The sequence below is a fragment of the Thunnus maccoyii genome, chromosome 17 (assembly GCF_910596095.1).
Source record: "Thunnus maccoyii chromosome 17, fThuMac1.1, whole genome shotgun sequence".
Lineage (NCBI taxonomy): Eukaryota > Metazoa > Chordata > Actinopteri > Scombriformes > Scombridae > Thunnus > Thunnus maccoyii.
The window spans coordinates 10546337-10566705 of NC_056549.1; the positions used below are offsets into that span (position 1 = coordinate 10546337).

The 20369-nt window shown below is 43.4% G+C and overlaps 1 protein-coding gene across 9 annotated transcripts in view; it reads right to left on the bottom strand.

Annotated features, from left to right (window-relative positions):
* Positions 1-6709: 6709 nt before the first annotated feature.
* Positions 6710-20369, bottom strand: part of runx2b (RUNX family transcription factor 2b) — a 119931-nt gene continuing 106271 nt past the window's right edge. For all 9 annotated transcript variants that reach the window (XM_042390968.1, XM_042390974.1, XM_042390967.1 and 6 more), the window contains 3 exons: positions 18684-18851; positions 16227-16388; positions 6710-10097 (listed from right to left, as the gene is read on the bottom strand). In XM_042390968.1, the coding sequence (XP_042246902.1) occupies positions 9619-10097; positions 16227-16388; positions 18684-18851 (809 nt within the window). In that variant the 3' untranslated portion in view covers positions 6710-9618. The remainder of the gene's footprint in view (positions 10098-16226; positions 16389-18683; positions 18852-20369) is intronic.

The following is a 20369-nucleotide window of genomic DNA, read 5'->3' on the forward strand; positions in this document are numbered from 1 at the left end:
ACTTGAGTCTTCATTGGTGGCATTTTCAAGAACCTGAGATTATTCTCTGTTGCAGTAAACAGCGCAGATGTCTGTGTTAAAGGCTCATGTTGCTTTGCAACTCCAGATGTGATGGATTTCAGCGATTCAGTACATAGTGTATATGGTTTTGCAATCACAGAAACAGACATGGGCAAAAGAAAAGTGGAGCGGAAGATAAATCAAGCACATTTAAGTTTATTCACAAGTTCCAAACCCGATTCAAATTTTGCTGCTGTGACATAACACTTTTCACTCAAACATGATTGTGTCTGTCTGTATTTATTTCTCATAACACAAAGCTCCCTTTCATACATACTCCACCGGTCCGCGCGGCCAAACATTTTACTAGCTGCTGATGTCAGGGTCGTTCACTTTATTTATTCCTAAGCCCACAGAAGTCTAGTCTGACTCCAGTGTTTATTATTGAGCTCTGGCTCCCGGGGAGACACCTTGATTCATCTATGATTGATGACTGATGCTAATTGTTTGCTGAATATGACTGTTGCAATCTGCAGATTCATTTTGATTGTTATTCAATTGGTGTTGCTGTAGTTGTTTTGTTTCCTTGAGCTTATACATTTCTTTAAAAAAAAAAAATCACTCCTGCTTCTGAAAGATTGATTTTGAGAGTAAGTCTTAAAGATGAATTTAAGAAATACTTTGATATGCTCAATGACGTTAGTTCAGAAAGAACAAAAATTATCTGACAAGGGCATCCATGGCTCAAAACGAAGCTTGCTTCTGAATTGTTTGCATGCATGAATCTCTTTCTGTGTTGATATGTCTTGCTGATATAGAGCTTCTTTTTAAGATATGGAAAACCAGCTGCCTCAACTATGTGCCTTTATTTGGAAGTATCAAAAAATCCATGCCAATGTCACTGATGGACTCATTATGAAAAATGTATTGCAGCCAGAGCTGAGACATTTGTTTTGCCTCGAGCTATTAGTGTTCAGTCTAGGTATTGATTTTGTCTTAAGTTACACATGATATTATGGATGGAGAGAGTATTTATTTAGCAGCCCAATCAGGCCTGATTAGGTAGAGCCATTAGTGCTGCGATGAAAAGCGTCTTCCAGGCCAGGTCCGCAATGGTCAGGAGCCCTGCCCTCCAGCCCTTCATCAAAGAGACATTTCCTCCGCTCTGAGGAGTCGATCAACATCCAGAGCCTAAAAGTTCAAGTTCAAAAGTTTCATTGTCCACGCAGAGGAGGATGGAAATTTGTCTTGGGGCTTATCGTCTTTGGCTTGATGTCAGGCTGCAACTATAGCGAGACTTCCTTGAAGAACCATAAGGCTCTTGTGTGGTTTGGACAAACATATGATATGAAATTGGAGCATGATGACTGAGAGGCTTGCTCATTGCGAAGCTCTACAAATAAAATAATATTTTCACAGATCTGCTTCTGCCTTTTCTTTTCTTTTCCAGCTAGGTGATCAATCAACACTGATACTCTCTAGGTTGTCATGAAGAGAGAGGTGAACGGTTTGTCTGAGTGATAGCAAAGGTGCCTGGATCCTGGTCCTGAAAAGGGTTAAGTGTGCCTGACTGAGTTGATCAAATCCAGTGGTGCAGGTCTGTTTCTCCATCCGTAACAGTGAGCGAGAGAGACTGAGGAAGAGAGAAAGAAGGAGAGAGAGAGAAAGAGAGAGAGAGAGAGAGAGAGTGATGACCGTTGACAGGCTTAAATAGAGGCTTCCATGCCAGGGATCAAACGCCATCCCTCTTCTCCACTCTCTCATTAAGACGGAAAACCCGAGCGCCGCCATCCGATCTGTCTCCATTTTTCCTCAAAGGAGTCTAACTTGAAAGATCTGCGCCTGTCGGATTTACAATGGTGGGCGAGTGGTGTTTACTGAGACACGGCCTTGCCAGAAACAACAGTCAAAGAAAATAAATGGAGCCTGCCTAGTGTTTCCACAGAAGTAAGGAAATATGGAGCGAGACTTGTGCCTTGCTGTTTGGTAATTAGTACCTAAACATCCCTGTCCTTGGATCCCATCGCTCACATCCAACATTTCTGCAAGCTGGATAATATACAGTGGAGCATTAACGTCAAACACGTCTGGTCATGGGGCCTGGCACGCCACATTAATCTGTTATTACACTCCCAGTGGATCTACCAGTCGCTGGCCTTGGCCACCATAGCACAGTCCATATAGGCTGACAGGGACTCACACACAGCGTACTTTTATAGCCAGGTTTAGTAAACCTTCTCAGCTCAGGCATAAATTGTGTAAATTGAGTCTTGCTTTGAGACCTGAGCTGATTAAAACAAACTGGTGCATTTGACGTGTGAGGACCTACCAGAAACAGACCTGTGATCCAATTAAGGGCCAGACCCATAGTGTAAGAAATACTGCCATATAGCCCTCAATGCCCCATGCAAGTACAAGTCAAATTTAGCCGCTGCTTACCATAGATATTGCACCCATGAGACAGACACATATGTTTCAGCCTGAGGTGAAGTTTGATTTTACCTCATACTGTCTCGCTATTTTAGAAGAAACGCTATTTAGTTAATGTGTTATACATGTAGTTTAACTGCAATAGCAGCAGAAAAGACTTCATTTGTTTTGTAATGTTATACAGTTTCCCCTGCTAGGATTTTTTTTCACACACCTGATGGGAATGTTTTGCAAGTATTCAGCCATAATTTGGAAAAACTGAAACTTTGATTAAAGTTGAGGGACCACCAAAATTAATACAATTCATCCTGAAAGGGGGATGATCATTTGTACCAAATTGGATAGCAATCCATCCAGTAGTTGTTGAGACATGTCAAAAATGTCAAACTCATGGCGGCACTAGAGGAAAAGTTACAGTAAAGTCAGGCGGATTCATCCTCTGGGCACCATGAATGTCTGTACAAGGTTTCAAAGAAATCCATCCAATAGTTTTTGAGATATTTCAGTCAGGGCCAAAGTGGTGGGCCGAGTAATTGCTAACATAGCTAAAAATATTTAAAGCTATTGGCCACTGACATACTCCTTCCATTTACTATTAATGTTGGGTAATGACTGACATGTGACATCAACATCAACCTATTCAGAAGGTGACAGCTGAGGTCCTACTGGCCTGAGAAGGAAGTGTCTAATCAGAGCACGGCCGACATCGACAGGAACCATGTCATAACATGAGATCATGTTTAAAAGAGAGACAGAGCTGCAGAAGACGAGTCCTCATCTCTTCCACTCTGAGACAGAGAGCATCTAAGAAAGTATCAAATTCTCAGCAGGTCCCCCAACCCTCCTCCGCTCGCCTGCCCTTGGAGGTTTGAGTGACTTGTGGTGAAGCTTGATGGGGATTATTGATCTGCCTGGCGCGCGCCTGCGGTTTCGGCGTAAGACTGACGACCTCACCAGAGAGAGTTCTTGGCACACTCAGGCCCCTGTGTTAGATCACTGGAAGAGCTGTGGGGCTGGGACAGGCCTGTCGTGGCCTGAAGTGTGGACTGTTTGAGCTTGGAGCCAGGTGATCAAGACATTTTTCTGTGTATTTAAATAATCAGGCCTAAATTTAGGCAGAAGATAACAATAAACATATCTGATTGGCTTTTTGGAGAGGAGACCATGTAGTTGAAATGAGTAACCATGTCTGCAGAAAGCAGAGCCCAGGGGTATTTATGCTCTTGGTTAAATTTACTGGTTAGGGTTTCAGTTCCAGTTCTGAACCACATGAAATAATCCATGGTCACTGAAGAAGGATGTGGACACTGTGCTAATTATGCGAGATGATGATGTCAGGTATTGATACCTGCTAGTGAGCCAGAACTTTTCCCCTCTATGCTGTGTTCCAATGTATATAACCGCACTGTGGTGGCCACACTCGCTATACGACCACACTCACATCCACATGTCGGACATGTCTGGATCCTCAGCAGCCCTCACACATCCGCACTGTCAGGCGAGCGAACACTTTATCATTCAGAGTTGTAAATCATCGCTTTGCCTGCAGGAAACACGCAGCATTTTATTTTCCAGTCATAAACCATAAAACCTGCCTCTAACACGAGTTATGATCCTTGGAGACAGAGAGGATGAATGTCTAAAGCAGAACCAGACACGATGGCGGGCATCCTTCATCCCACGTTCGCCTGGCATCCCCAGATGGCTATGGTCGTGTGGTGGATTTTCCAAAAAGCCCAACATGATCTAAATGTCACCAGGGTTGTATGTCATTCAGCATTGAACTGGATCTCTGTAACTGCTCGGAATTACCAGTCCATTAGTCCTCAATTAACACTCGCCTGATAAAGTTTTAACAGCCCTTCATCTGACAGGAAGAACACATAGAGCTCCTTCATGCTTGGTTTCATGCGAAGATGGGGCCCCTGCCCAAATTTTTGAAATTTTATTGCCTGGCTGAAACCTATGGAAAAGGCCTGTTTTGCATGAATATTTGGCAACGAGCTGAGGTTTATCCTGTCTTATGTTCTGTACACTCGCTTGTGCCGCAACAGTTTGCCATTTTTTGACAGTTGAGATGGTGTATAATTTGAAACACTGACATGAAGCGGAGGCCTTGGACAAAGAGGCCTTTTGTTTGTGTGTTTGGTCGCTGTCCATGGTCCTGACACTTGCATTTTCACAGTAATTCCCTTTTTTCAGGCGGTGTGGCCAGTATCAGATTGCATAATCTGAACTGGCAGAACTCATTAAATGTAGGCATTTTACGTTTCATAAGTGCACTTTTCTCTTAGCTGTGTTTCACTTAGCAGCAAATGGGTTCATGGAATCGAATATTTCCAAAGCAGGCTAAAGACACAGGCATGCTTTAATCTAGTGATGAATGGATTCTGGTGCAGGATGTCAGGCTGCCTTACAGCGCTGACCTACCATGTCTGTGAGGTTCTGGGCTGCTGCCTGGATGCAGCTTGCCTGCCAATTGATCGTTTCTTTTATTACAGGTCAAAAGACAAGTCGCTGTTTACAACCCCTCTCTGTAAGGGTGAAGAACTTTTCATATCTGGCATTCGTTTACGCAAGAGCAAAAAACTCTTGTACAGGCTGAAGTTTGCAGAGACAAAATGCAGGGTGTTGGAACTTTTGTTGGTCTCTGAGTACCGCTAACATAATAAGCGCTATTTGGCCACATCCAGACTGCCTTTGGCTATAGAGAGGACCGTATGGGTGGGCCCCTCACCCTGGTCCCTAAGGTTAAATAAAAAAGCCACTAGAGTGCGCCAAAGTACACAGTTATTGTTGACTCAGTTTGAAATTCTTCTGGACTAGGACAAGGGTTGCTCAATTACAATCAGATCAAATTAAGATCAATTTTGTGTATTTTATGGTGGGCATGGCCTGATCTGAAAGATGGTCTACCTCTGAGACATTAAAGTGGCCCGTCGCCATTAGTTAAACTCAGATGACATCAGATTAGAGAGGTTCACTGAGGTCAGTCATGCTCATTCAACAGTCAGGGCCTACACTGGAGAGCCCCCTGCCCTGAGTTTATCTCAGGCCCAAATGAGAAATCAAGATGCATTCCTGTGTAAGGGCAGAAAAGAACAGTGGAAACACACACACACACACACACACACACACAGACACACACACATAGCCCTGCTAGTGGAGACAAAAACATAGGAAGAGATATACAGCTCTGTGAGTGGTATGAGACCCCAGAGGATCACTTCCCGCCTGAGCTGCTCCTCTGAAACGTTTGTAGAGGTCAAGTAAACAGTTTGTATTGGGCTGTCAGCTGTGTGTGTGTGTGTGTGTGTGTGTGTGTGTGTGTATGTGTGTGTGTGTTTGCACAGTCAGCTGAATGGAGTGGTTTTGTCTCCTCATAAACTCCTGTTTGTATTCCTCTCTGCTGATTGCACAATTGCATAATATTATAAGGGAGGGAGTGCGGTGTGCTTTGTGCTGCTGCTGCAGACTACTCACAACCTGGTATAAAAATCAAGAGCACATCATCGCTGGCATCATGTTCAACCACCAAATTTAACAGGGATGAGAACTCTATACCAACTCTGTTAAGTGAGTCTGCCTCGGTGCTGCTGTGTCTCCCGTGCATGCAGGACATTATGCTAATTTCTCTGGGTGTCTGGGTCCCGTTGCTCCTCCGGAGTTCATTATTATAATTGCTAGACATGGCTGAGAACGCTGAGAATGTGAACCTGAAACCAGCGGGAGCTTTTTCCACGCAATCTATATTCAGGGAAATCCCGAGAATGTTCCCAATTTGAAACCTTAAAAAAACACATGGGGATGGCGGAGCCCTCCCTTCTCTCTCGTTCAGCGTGTGTACGTGTGTGTGCGCACACTTAGATTGGTTCTATTATGTCTTGGAATAATGTAAAACAGCTTCCCTGGTTCTCCCTGTCTCCGATCCTGTCTCCATCTCTCTGGTTTCCCAGTGTACCTTTGAAATGAAGCCATGGCAGTGGCAGTGGCAGTAGTAGTCTGGCTGAGTGTGCCGGGGCCCCAGCCTGCCTTACTCCCCGTCCAAAGACAATGTTGGTGCAGACGGAGCGGCAGACCAGAGATGACACCGCTAAAAGTGCTTCCTACGCGCAACACTCTCTGAGATCTGCTTGTTAGCTGTTTCAGAGAAGATTAAACGCATGATGACACTTGTGTACGTTCTTGCAGAATTAAGAGTGTGGTCAGGGGATGTCCTTTTATATTAAAATTGAATTAAAAGTGTGATTTCAGTGGAAAGAGGAGATTAACAGGAGAATTTAAGTTACAAAATTCCTATTTTATTCTTAAAATAAACAAAATGTACAATCACAATGCCAATTTCACTCACTGTTGTCAGGTCTGTTTGTCCCTTTAAAGAAAAAAAAAACAAAACAAAACACTCACCTTATGGAACACCTTTATGAAACGTACCAGTTTAAATTTCCTGACAAGTGTTCATGAGAGAAGAAGCATAACAATAGACATAACAAGTCAACTTTATATAAGAGCAGGGTAAAAGTACGGTTCCTGGATATCATACATGTTGATCATTAAATAATACAAGGTCAGCATCTTTGATGACAGTTTGTATGCAACATTTAACCAAGAGGGAAAAAAAGAAAGGATGGACCTCTTGTTTTCTGGAAAAAAAAAAAAACCCAAACAATAAACACAACACAAACAAAAGCAGATGAGGACAGAATGGGATGTCAGTGCTGCGATGATGTGTAAACAGTTTTTAAAAGACCATTTCCTGTTCAAAGTTGGAAAGAGAGAAAGGAGTTTAAATAAATTCCTACAGATGTGCATAGTTACCGTGGAGACACTGAATCAATTTGTAATTGGAAAAAAGCTATAAAATCACAACAATCTAAAAGGTTTTTATTTGCTTTCTTATGTTACACTGTAACAGCAAAAATACTTTTCGTTTGGGCTGAAGCAGTTGGGGAAATGTAGTGTGACATGTTCAATTCCATTAACTGAGTTCCGAACATCCTCTGCAGAGACGGGAAAAGAGGCACTGCGTGCAAACCTTCAATGAAAAGCTTGAAGTCTGATCCTTGGACAGGGCCATGTTTTTCTCAGCTTTTTAAAATTGGGTTATTATATTACCTACATGCACTGAATATCATATTGTATGAAAGCAAAAAAAAAATGCTTTTTTCAAACAAATACCAACTGCCTACCAACTCCAATGAAAATGGCTTGTTTAGCCAAGTGTTATCCATTCTGCGTGTGTATATGTGTGTGTCTGTGTGTGTGTGTGTGTGTGTGTGTGTGTGTGTGTGTGTGTGTGTGTGTGTTCATATGACTCCAGTGGCGTTATATCTGCACTGAGGACCAAAACCACGAGCCCTGCTGGCAGCCAGCCGCAAGTGCTGCTAGAAATAAAACAAGAAATAAGTGCTTTATGAAACAAACATACACAAGTCTCCCATATTTTTTGGTTACCAGTTTGCTGCCAGCAGCTGCATCCAATCACCTCGGCTTTTTTTGCACTTTTTCCTTTTACTCCAACACTTTAAAAATCTCACATAGCAATTTTAAATTTGGAATATCAGACGTTCCCTCATCCTGGTGCCACAGAATGATTTTAGGTTATGACACTAGTGAGGGACAGTACAGATCTATTTGGTAAACCATGTCAACAGAAGCAAAAAAAAAAAGAAGGGAAAATAAATACGTCTGAAGGAATGTCACAGTCTCTTCTGTTTCAACTGTGATATTTCATTTTCAATCTCAAAGACTGAAAGAGAAAATGCAAAAAAAAAACAAAACAAACCAAAAAACAAAAAAAAAAAGTACCCGTGTGTGTCACACACTAAGACAAACTTTTTCAAAGCTATCTTTTCCACATGATATGAAAGCTATAACAGCCTTGGCATGTTTTCCCTATAATCTTGACAAGAGCATTCAGCCGGACTGGTTGTGAAGAGGACGTGCAGATATAGCAAGTCTGTGCGATCATCCGAGGATCATTCCAGTCCTGAGGAGTTCTTTATCTTTATCACAAAATAACTGAACCCTAAAAGTCTGACCTGCTACTTTTGAGTGCACTCAAAGTACCATTAGGCGTGGCACCAGCATAATCATCTTTGGGCTACATGTCAATTCGTGTATGAATGTACCATTTCTTATTTGGACGGGAAAATACGCATGTATCTGTGTGCATGTCAAACCAGACAAACTCGAGAAATCAAGCTGAATTTCCCCAACGGATAATTATTTTCCCCCATTGAAGCTCTCTTTCATGGTATGTTGCCAAGAGGCACAATACGAGTTATTGCTCAATAAATACCAAAGGTTTAATTCTGAGCCAAATGTATGTCAACGCCTAGCAAGGATGTTGGGCTCCTAACGTGTGGAGCAGTTAAACTGAAAGTTACACCAGAAGAAACATGTTGCAATACTCTTTGGAAATTACATTTCATATTCGAAACGATTTAAATCTTTGGGTACTAAAAAAATTAAACCTCTCACTCTTTAAATTACCTATCAAAAAAAAAAAAAAAAAATCATTTTAACTTAGTCATATAGATGCATCAAAAATATTCAGATTACACTTCTTTGACTCAAGTTTTCAAATACAATACATAATTTATGGCTTTATAAGTTAAAACTAAGAAAACGCCTCAATCTACATCAACGTTTCACCCACAATATACAAGTTAAATTAATTGGTTTAAAGCAAATTTACTGTCCATACCACTTAAGGTAACATATGTGTTACTCTCATCACTTGCTACTCAGTGCTTAACTTGCATCTTGATATTGTCGTAGTACAAAAACATGCTCTGCAAAAAGCCTTATTGAAATACAAACACTATACAAAAGAGGCAGTCTTTTACAAATATTGTTGAAGCATCCCTTAGCTTGTGGATTATAATAAAACTGGAATAATGTCTCATCCACTTGCGCCTAGTAAACCAAAATTGTCTAGTGTCTTTCTCATTATTGCTGTGAGAATGACTCCCTTTGTAGTGCCTTGGTCAAAACACATTCCAGGAAGACAAGTCCGTACAAGTATTTTTTTTTTTTTTTAACCTCAACCTTAATTTCCAAGCAAAAGGTAGAGATAGTTCTTAGCTGATGAGAGCTCAAAAATCCCCTTTTCAATAAAAAAAGGCTTTGTGCTTCCAAACCATGACATCAGTTGACTTCTTGTTTTCTTCCTCCTTGTTTTCTTCAATATGGCCTCCAGACAGCCTCATCCATGCGGCCTCCGGGGTTGAGAACAGTCGGGGAGTTACTGTGGCTCCCGTCGCCATCCACCCCTCCCTCCGTCTGGCTTGGCAGGTTGGGGTTCACCAGGGAAGTGCCCGTGGAGGCGCTAGTGCAAGGTGGGATCATCCGGGAAGGCGAGCGATCCCCGCCGGGAACCATGGAGAACTGGTACGAGCCGGACGAAGCGCCGTAGTAGAGATAGGGTGTGCTGCTGGTCTGGAAGGGACCGCTCTGGCTTTGGGTGGAGCCCGGGTAAGGCGGGGGAAGGTAGGTGTGGTAGTGGGCGCTGCCCAGCGACATGGCAGAGGTGACGGGCGGGGTGTAGGTGAAGGTGGCCGGGTAGTGCATCCGAGGGCTGGAGAAACGACTCTCTGTGAGGGAGGAGAGGCCTGGGAACTGACGCTCGAACTGACCGGGGAACGGGCTCAGGTCAGAGGAACCTAAAGACACACACACACACACACACACACACACACACACACACACACACACACAAACACATGAATTCTTTTAGGATTCTCTGGCATCAACAGTACAGCAGATACAATCACACAAGCCTAAATAATTACATTTCTTCTTACCAGTTTGTCAGTTTTGATTATGTGAATTGTGGCTTTGGACTCTTATGCGATTTAGCACTTTGTCTTGTAGAGTAATTGAGTTTAACGAATAAGTCCCTTGAGAAATGAAACGGTAGTAAACTGAATTGTATGTAATCAGATATTTTGAGCCAGATATGTGTGTTAACCAATTTGGAAAAGACTTTGGCTGATGGATTTTGTGGGCACAGATATGGAATAGCATTTATCTACAAATATTGTTTTATTCATCGTCTCCACTGGTGTTTTTCACTTCAACATCTGAGTCTTGATAAAGTTGACAAACACATCAGTGCAGTCCCACGCATACATATGCCTTAATATGTTTACGCCTCTGCATATTTATGTTTCTGTGTGTGTGTTGGCGCATGTTTATGTGTATCTGTATAACTGTTTATGCATGCAAATGTGTGTGTGCAAATGGCACTGTGTGTGTGTGTGTGTGTGTGTGTGTGTGTCTGGGGGGTGGGGGGTGGGGGGGTGTATGTGTGTGAATACTGTATGCACATAAAAAAGCAGTTGGGATGAATCAGGAGCTGCACATGTGGAAACACTTTGAGCAGAAACAGTTTCCATGAGATCCATAATGAGGCAGGGCTGAGCTCTGATGTGGCTCCTCTCCTCGCCTCCCATCGGCTCCAGCGTGTGTGTGTACGTGTGTGTCCGTGTGCATGCGCGCGAGTGAGAGAGAGAGAGAAGAGGGGAGAGAGAGAGGGAGAGAGGGAGAGGGAGAGAGAGAGAGAGAGAGAGAGAGAGAGAGAGAGAGAGAGAGAGAGAGAGCTGAGAAGGAGAAGGAGCTGCTCCATCTCACCCTTCATTCCTCTCTTCGCTTCATCCCTTAAAAAATACCCAAAAACCACTAACTGGCTGCGGCGAGCTTCGCGCTGGGCGCAGAGTTTAAGGAGAATAGTAGGTCCTCCCCCTCTCACACTCCCTCCCCCCTTGTCTCCTCTCAGTGGTTTAGTCCAGCCATGGCGCTCTTATCATAAATCACTAGGCGTCTTCCGTGTCACCATGTCTGCTGCTAGAGGACAGGGGGTGGCGGGGAAGAGGAGGGGGGGACGCAGTGTTTATGTGCAGGGAGGAATTGCGAAGCCGGGTTTGTCGCTAGCGTCAGATAGCATATGCTGCCAATTAAGGCCTTTAAACTTCCTCTTTCCACAAGATCTGTTTGATTCTAATAGAAATAGTAGGTGATTGTCTCGGCTGTAGAGAAGCAGTGTGATCTCAGACATGAACGGCACTGTTCAATAAACTCCTGACTCCTGCTTTTAACATTTGGACCTATTTTAGTTCTCAAAGGGGCCCTGTGATGATGAGCCAGATCGAATTTATTAGTTTAAATGAAACCAGAGTGGAACATTGTCTAAATATTTGGAAGCATTTTACAAACTCTAGAGCATCACTTCCGAAATAAGTGTTTGACTTGACTGATGAACTTCTGCAACCGCTTCTTAGTGTTCAGGTTACTGCCTGGTGAATTAACACGGATGATGTTATTCCATACTTCAGACAACTGATGAACCAGCTAGACAGCTTGACAGACAGGAACTCAACTGACCTTATCCTGCGTGACAATATATGATACCCTTTATAACAGCCTTATCACTGTGCATGTAAACATACACATAAATAGTCCCTGGACAGCCCACTCACGTGACATCCCCCCCCTCCTTTGAGTCATAGACATAGATGTATGCAGGTAATTACAAATCTCTTGCAGTGTTCCTTCCTAAACAACATGGACAGGTAATAATCAGAACAAATAGCAATTGACCCTTGAGAGTCCAAAGTCCTCACAGTGTAGGTTAGAAGAACATTCAGCAACTTATATCACACATTTAGTGATGTTGCATATGCAGGCCTCATGTAAACAATGTAGTTAAGTACCGTAAACAATGTACATCAACATTTAACCTGAGGTTATGGGGTAGACTGCTCAGTCACCTCCATAGCTGCTGGAGTTTATACTGCTCCATTTTAGTGAGCTATGCATCAAGTAAATACAAAGTCTTTAAATCTTTCAGGCGGATGGATGACTCTTCCCCTGGAAGTCACCTGAGCTTGATCAGGGAGATGTCCTACAGGCTCCAGATGGAACAGTCTCTCTGACAGGAGGGGCTGGGGTGGTGATGGTTGTTTGCTCATTTGTGGGCTCTCTGTAGCTATTTCCAGATAGTGACAAAAATAGTCAATGACAATCAAGTAGTTCTGCTTTGCATATTCACAGATGTCTGCCCCGATCTTTTGCCAGGGCCTTGGCAGTAGTGGTGTTGTCATTAGAGGCTCCTTCCTCTCTATCTGCATGCATTCAGGGCACGTTGTCACCAGCTCTTGGATCTCGTTCTCCAGCAGGGGCCGCCACCACACACTCATGCGTACCCTTTGCGTGTGACACTTGGTGATGCCCTGGTGGCCGTCATGCAAACGGTGGAGTATGTCACCTCTCATCCTGTGCAGGATGACGATGCCATCCCCATACAACGCATGTCCCTTTGAGGTTGACAGGCCGTTTGGTGGTGATGAGTTGCTTTACCTCGTTGAATGCACTGGCTTGTGCTGCGTCCAAGGTCCATGCAGCGTCACATTTCAGCAGGTTGTTGGGGGGTCCTACCACTTTTGACAGGTTGGGCAGGTATCTCTCCAGGTATTGGACCATACCCAGGAACCTCCACAGGCCTGGCACATCGCATGGTGGCTGTAGCTCTATAATGGTGCTTATGTTTGAGGGGTCAGGCCTGATGCTGTCTTCGTTGATGCGGTGCTCCAGGTAGATCAGCTGTTTTTGGCGCAGGCAGCACTTTATGTCATCGAGCTTCAATGTATTCTCCAGGATCCGCGGGACGCTTTGGAGTCTCTCCTCGTACTCCTTCTCATCCCTGCTGTGGATGAGGATATCATCCATGTAGACCTCAACTCCTTCCTGGCCTCGGAACAACACTAACATTTCCCTCTGAAAAATCTCTGGTGCATCGGAGATTCCAAATGGGAGCCCCTTGAAAAAATATCTCCCCGTGGGTGTGATGAGTGTGGTCAATTTGGCTGTTTCACTCTCTAGCGGAATTTGCCAAAAGCCACTTGCCATGTCGAGCAGGGATTCTGCCAGCTCCAACAGTATGTCATCTGCGGTAGCTAGAACGAACTTCTCCCTCTTCACAGCCATATTCAGTCATTTTAAGTCAATACAGATCCTCACCTCAGCTGTTTTCTTAGGGACTGAGACCATGAGGGTGCGCCACTCCATTGGCTCCTTGACCTCCTCGATGATGCCGCGCTTGACCATCCTTTCCAGCTCTGCTTTGACCTTGGGAGCAGGGGGGCAGACACTCTCCTCGCAGTGTTAACACTGTACGGTACAGAATTGTCTCACAGGCATATTTTTACAGGCTTTATCTTTAAGAGCCCCAGATCTGTACCGAATGTGCGTTGAATTTAGTCCACCCATTTCACCAGCCCCACTGCCACTGCAACATTGCAACCTAACAGGTTGCTGCCGTTAGCTGATTTGATCACATGGATGGCAAACTTGTATTGCTGGCCTCTGTACTTTGTTGAAGTAGTGAATAGTCCAAAACAGTTGAGCTTAGCTGTGTCATCACTGGCTAAATGAGACTGGCGTCTGAGCTTGTGGTAGTTTCATCCAATATCATGCTGTTTTCTGCACCTATGTCAATCTTGAAGGTGACAGGAGTGTCGCTGATATTTAGTTTTATAGTCATTGGCGTATTGGAATCTGCAATGTAGATGTGGATTGTTTTGATTTCACCTAGAAAATGTCCGCCACCGTGACTGGCCTCCTGCTCCAATCTGGTTATCTCATTCATTCTTGCAGAACGGCACACGATGACGAAGTGCCCAGTGTGTATGCTTGGGGTGATCCTTACCACACCTAAAGCACTTTGTTTATCTTCCACCTTTATCACAGTGCCCCGCTTCTTTCCCCTTCCTCTGTGCTGCTGAGGAAGTACTGCATGTGCATGTCTTTGAACCACTTTGCTGAGATAACTAGCATTAGCCATGTTAGCGCTAGCCTGTTGGCTACATTATACCCTGCTCATTATCTCCACTGCTCTTTCCAATGTTAGGTCTGCTGTCAACTGTAGCTTTTCTGACAATTTCTTGTCTAGAATCCCAATGACTAGTTTATCCCGAATATTCTTTATTTTTGCCAAACTGAACTGGCAGGTCTCAGCTAACTCGTAGAGTGTGCGAATATATTCCTCAGCTGATTCTCTTTGCTTTTGTGCTCTGAGGTAAAAACAAGCCCTTTTGTGAATAACCTTAACTTTCGGTAGTTATTCAACTTTCCCAACACTGTGTGATAGCCATCATCAGCTAACGACATAAAAGTGTTGAAAATTTGTTTGGCTTCCTTGCCTAGCGTACACAGCAGCATGCTAACCTGTACATCCCCTGTCTCCATATGGTACCTCTGAAACCATTGCCACCACTCTGGCAACTGGTCCGAGTAAATTCCAAGTTTTTCAGGAGGGTTAAACTTTGCCTTGATCCATCTCCAAGTGGCGTTACATCTGACACCATGTTCAGGTTACTGCCTGATGAATCAACACGGACAACGTTATTCCTTACTTGAGACGTTTTTATTAGGACAACTGATGAACCAACTAAACAGCTTGACGGACCGGAACTCAACGGACCATATCCTGTTTGACACTATATAATACCCTCTATGATAGCCTAATCACTGCACATACACATAAATAGTCCCTGGACAGTCAACTCACATGACACTGAGCAACTGTAACATTTCAACACATGAGCTGGATTGTGTAAAGGTGTGTGTGTGTGTGTGTGTGGAGGGGTGGGATGGTGCAGAGTTTGCACTGGAGCGTCCATATCAGCTTCTGCTTGTACTTGTCGGTATGTTCTGTGGCTGGATACTATTTCAGTGTAGCCTGGCAAGGTGTCAACATGATCTCCAGAGATCTGAGAGCCTTAGTCACATCACTTAGGAGGCATTAAGCGCTCGAGGTGTGCAAGTGGGTAGAGGGAGGGGAGGCGGGGGGTTGGGACCTGTGTTTATGCGTGTGCACATGCTTGTGTCACTTTGAGAACAAAGCCTGACGCTCGCGAGATGAAAGCTGAAGGGAAAGACCAAACTAATCAAAGTTGACAAGGCAGCTGGCTGGATTTTAAACCCCTTCTAATGCAGAGTCACACGGCCGCGTCGCTTAATCACTCACCCTCGCTTGGGGCACACATACAGACGAGGGTGCAGTACGTTAGCACAAGGAAACAGAAGGAAAAAAATGTAGGGTAGAAAAAAAACTCACATGGCAGTGAGTCAAACAGGTGTACGGGGGAGAAAACTAGTCTGGCGGCATGTAGGGATTTTAAAGGAGCTTTCACTTTGGGGGAAAAGCAGAGACAAATTGGAACACAGATGCTGCTGTTACGGCAAACAGACTGGCTAATGCAATTACCCAGAATGCCTTGTGAGAGTGGCGTATCGCTATAAAGACACTTTATTTGTCAGTCACGAGCTTGTTATTATCCCTGGGCCTGTTATTACCCATACTCCTCTGGGATCAAAGGCTTGGAGCGAGGAAAAAAGGAAACAATCGTTTTTTCCTCCACTATTTAAAAAACGCCATCCAAACCGCTCTCTGGAGAGGCAGTCAGACTCTGACAACATGCCTCATTCCTCACGTTCATTTGAGAATGAGCTAATAGCAGCTCGCTGTGCTGTATTAGTCTCTGGTAAATAGTAGCACATAGATGAACAAGTCTTTGTTTATGTTTTTGCTTTTGTCTCTGTGTGAAATCACATGTGTGCATGTCTGTCTTTCTCTCTCCCACTCCCTCCCACTCTCGCAAAAGAAAATGTATTATCTGGATTATTTATAGCACACTAGGATGTTGCGATGGGAGAAAGAGACTGGGTGGTTTCATACAGTCGGTCAGGCGAGTCAACTGTGGCTCGGAAAAGTGGCAGAGTAGTGGTTCTACCTGGCAAGCGTCTAGGCACGTCACTGATGGCAGGCAGGCCCGTGCCTCGGCTGGAGGAGAGGGGGGTGGTGGAGTGGACTGAGGGGGATGCCATGGGACTCAGGTAGGACGGGTACGTCTGTTCATATGACCAGGGAGGAGAGGACTGGGACTGACGTGGGTCTGATGGGTAGAAATGAAGCAAGGGGAAGGGAGGAAGCAGAGAAAGAACCCAGAAAGAGAAAAAACAGACAGGAAAAGAGAAAAGAATAATTACCAGTGGCCCATCAGCTGAACAATGTTACTGTGGTTCTAATTTTCTCTAAAATACTACCAAATCGACAATAACATTCAAAACAAGTGCAGACATTATTAGTGTCTGTTTCTCTGTGCTTGTGTTTAGATGTAAGTATCAATTGGGCACGTTATGCAACATCCTCCATAATGACACATCTAATGTTTACCTTCGAAGAGAAGATCTTCCTGTTTGCCTTATAAAACATTGTGCTTGCAGCTGAGGCACAGAGAGCCTTGCTGGCACACACCCAGGGTGTAAACAGACCAGCAGACAACCATGAAAATAACTGCCGTGCACACTTTATCATTGTCTGTGTGCTGCAGCACAAGTGTAGAGCATGAAAGCTGATCGAGATTGCATTGTGTGCAAACTATTTTTATGGGTTATGATAAAATTTATGATCAAATGTTCAATGATTCCCAACCGGGGGGTGCTTGGAGCCCAGGATGTGTTTCTGCAGTTGCCAGGGGATATGTGGAAATATGTGGAGTATTGCAACAAATTTGAAAAAAATATAAACTACAATTCAAAAATCCAAATATTGGGTTAGTTGTAACACTTGAACACCTCGAGTTGTGATTGAATGTATGAAAAGTAGCAGCCTAAACAGTCAGCTAAAAGTAACAGGCAAATGGTTGAAGTAGAGAGCTAAAAGTTATGAATAAACAGTTAAAATGGTTTGCTTAAGTAATGGATAAATGAAAATAGTTGGCTAACAGATAAATGGTTGAATTAGATTCCTAAATGTAATGGATTAACAGTTGAAAAGGTTAGCTAAACATAATGAATGAATAGCAGAATTAATTAAACTATCGGATAATGGCCCAAAATTTACACCATTTATTCATTACAATTAGCTATTTAGCTAAAAGTAATAGATAAATGGTTAAAACAGCTAAAAGTAATTGACTATGGTTGAACTTCCAACTTCTGAAACCGGTGGTAGCATTACTGACAGTTCAGTTGTATTAAAACATTACTGTAACAATATCTATTTTTACATAATTACTGGCGTTAAATAATACCCAGTATTCGTCTGACAAAAACGTTGGGAATCTCTCTTATTAATAAAGCTGCACTTGGATATAAAGCTTAACCTCAAACTATTTGCACTTGAGCAGCAGTTTGCTATCCAGTGAATAATAATCTCCACTCAATGCTGCACTGCCACACTGTTTAACCAATCCCTCAAATGATCCTCTAAGTAACACTACAAAGCCATGCCAGAGAGTAACTAAGAGCTAAATGACAAGCTGTGACGAGTCTGCAGAGGTACGGGTGATCAGGTAGCAGCCATCCCCAACCGTGAGAGATGGTGTTACCTTATAGGATGTATATTGTGAGAGAGAGACAGAGTAGAGAAAGACAGACGATCTCAGAGGCAACGTAACATATTGCAATGGACGTTCTGCGGCATAACCGCTGTTCCCATCAGGATGTGCTTATGGCTCCAGTGAGGGTTTGATATTTCAGCTTAGATAAATGTTGCTCAGTTTATGACTCGGCCTGATCACTGATACCCTTTAGTTCAGAGATAGTAGTTGTGTGTATTGCAGATGTTCCTCCGACTTAAATGTTTTAATTAGTGACTGACGTGGATTTTCTTTTCTCCATTTTGTGCATATAATACAATGTTAAAACATGTAACAACAAGGCATTTGACAAACATTACATGTAGGGCTGAAATCAATGTCATGATATTAATTATTATCTTATAGTTTTTCACTGATATTGATATAAATTCAAATGCATATTTTTTTAATTACATGTAAAATAATCAAACTGATGTTCAAAGCAATTAAGTTGTGTATTACGTCACACAAAACTCTTTACACATGTAAATAAATGTTTTAATTCTTGTTATTTTTGAATACAATTTTTCTTGAAATTTCTTCATATCATCATGATTCAATTTATAGTATGACACCTCTGAAGGATGAAATACATTTTGAAATATACATCTGCTGCAAAGGTTGTACAGTAAAAGCATTTTGTGTCGTGAATGTATTTCAACAAACTCAACACCTTATGCATTACCGACCCCTAACCATGTAATTAATCTAAGAGCAGTAAGCTAATAGAGTTTCAGTGACACTTCAGGAGGTCGGATGCTTGTTGTTATGGTGTTTGAACCCTGCACCATCACCACCATGGATAACAGCTGAGGTCAGGGAGCTCACCTGTTATCTGCGTCTGTCCCTGCGGATTGAAGGAATTGGCCGGTGTGTTGAGAGCGGGCCGTGGGGCTTGAGTGGGAACGGCCACCCTCACCCTCATCCTCTCCAGCTCACTGAGGCGGTCTGAGAAGAGGCCGGTCTTGGGAGGGTCCTCAAGCTTTTGACGATGCCCTGCAGACACACAAAAACAGTGTCTTTTAAAGAGCTGCAGCAGGCTGTAATAAAGGGATCCAAGCTGTAATAAAACACTTTTATGTGATATCAGTGTTTAGTGATGTTGCATGCAAACCATATTTCTATTAATGTAAGATGAAACATGCTGTCAACATCAATTTTGCAGATGATAAATGATCTTAATTTGTTTTCTCTTGGCTTACAGTTTGTTTGTTATCCTGTATAACGTACATTTTAATGACATTATACAGGATATAATGTCATGTCTGTGTGTCTTACTCGGTAAACATAGTTTGCGCACTTAAACAAAGAGGAGGTACGGAGGCTTTTAGGAATGGGATGCTGCATCCTGCTAATTAACAAAGGCTCTGGATTAGGTATTTTATCATCTTGCATGAGAGAAAAAGAGAGAGTTAAGACAAAGAGGTACTGAGAGTGAGAGGTTGCATGTATGTTTTTAGTTTTAACCTGAGGCTTCTTCCTCAGGTAAACACAAGCTCTCACGCCATCACCCCATTATCCCCACAGGAGTCAGTAATCTATGCCAAATATATTATGCCCGCTCTTTTGCTGAGTTCCTCTGCCGATAATTTTACACCCTTTATATCCCTGATTCTATTCTCATCACCCTTACAGGCCTGTAACTCTATACTCCAATATACAAATATGGTATACGCACATTGCAAATACAAAATGTGTGCCCATAAACACAAGAAACTGTGTCACTTGCCCATCCCTGTCCCGGCAGTCCTATCAACCCCGAACCACATCAAAACCTGCCCGGAGCCCAGGTATAGACTATAGTTTAGCAAAGGTGGGGTAGAAAAAGAGGCCTGTGCACACACAGTCCTTTTTACCTCTGACACAACTCTGTGTCAGTTCGTCTGTCTGGTCTCGCACTAGTTCCCCTGTAAAGGCGGTAAAGTAAATATCAAACAGAGGAGAGTAGAAACTCCTGCTGTGCTTGGCAGAGCTCCAGCTGGCTCAGGCAGAAACAGCGAGCTACTTCAGAATCCTGCCCAACCTGCCTGCTGCCTGGGCTGGGAACAAAGGCCTGGCACTAAAGCTGTAGCACTGGGTGGGTGTTATGGAGGAAGAAGAGAGGGAGAGGAGAGGAGAGGAGAGGACAGGACAGGAGAGGAGATGAGAGGAGAGGAGAGGAGAGAAGAGGAGAGGAGAGGAGAGGAGAGGAGAGGAGAGGAGAGGAGAGGAGAGGAGAGGAGAGGAGAGGAGAGATGTTCAAAAGGAATTTGTCATTTGTATTACTGAATCACCACTACAAAGATCAAACACCACAAAAATTGCCTCACAGGGGGTCTTTGTGGACTAACAGTCCAACACATTCACTAATAACACCCCGGCTAGGGAGTTTTGTTGTACATCATCCCCACTGTTTCTCTCCCAGTGCAGATTTTTCTGTCATTTTCACTGTCAAATAAATACAAAATGACAAAGAAATAGTCTTTTAAAACTGCCTCGTTTTAACCGTAGCATTTTTCCACTACTGCCACTTTG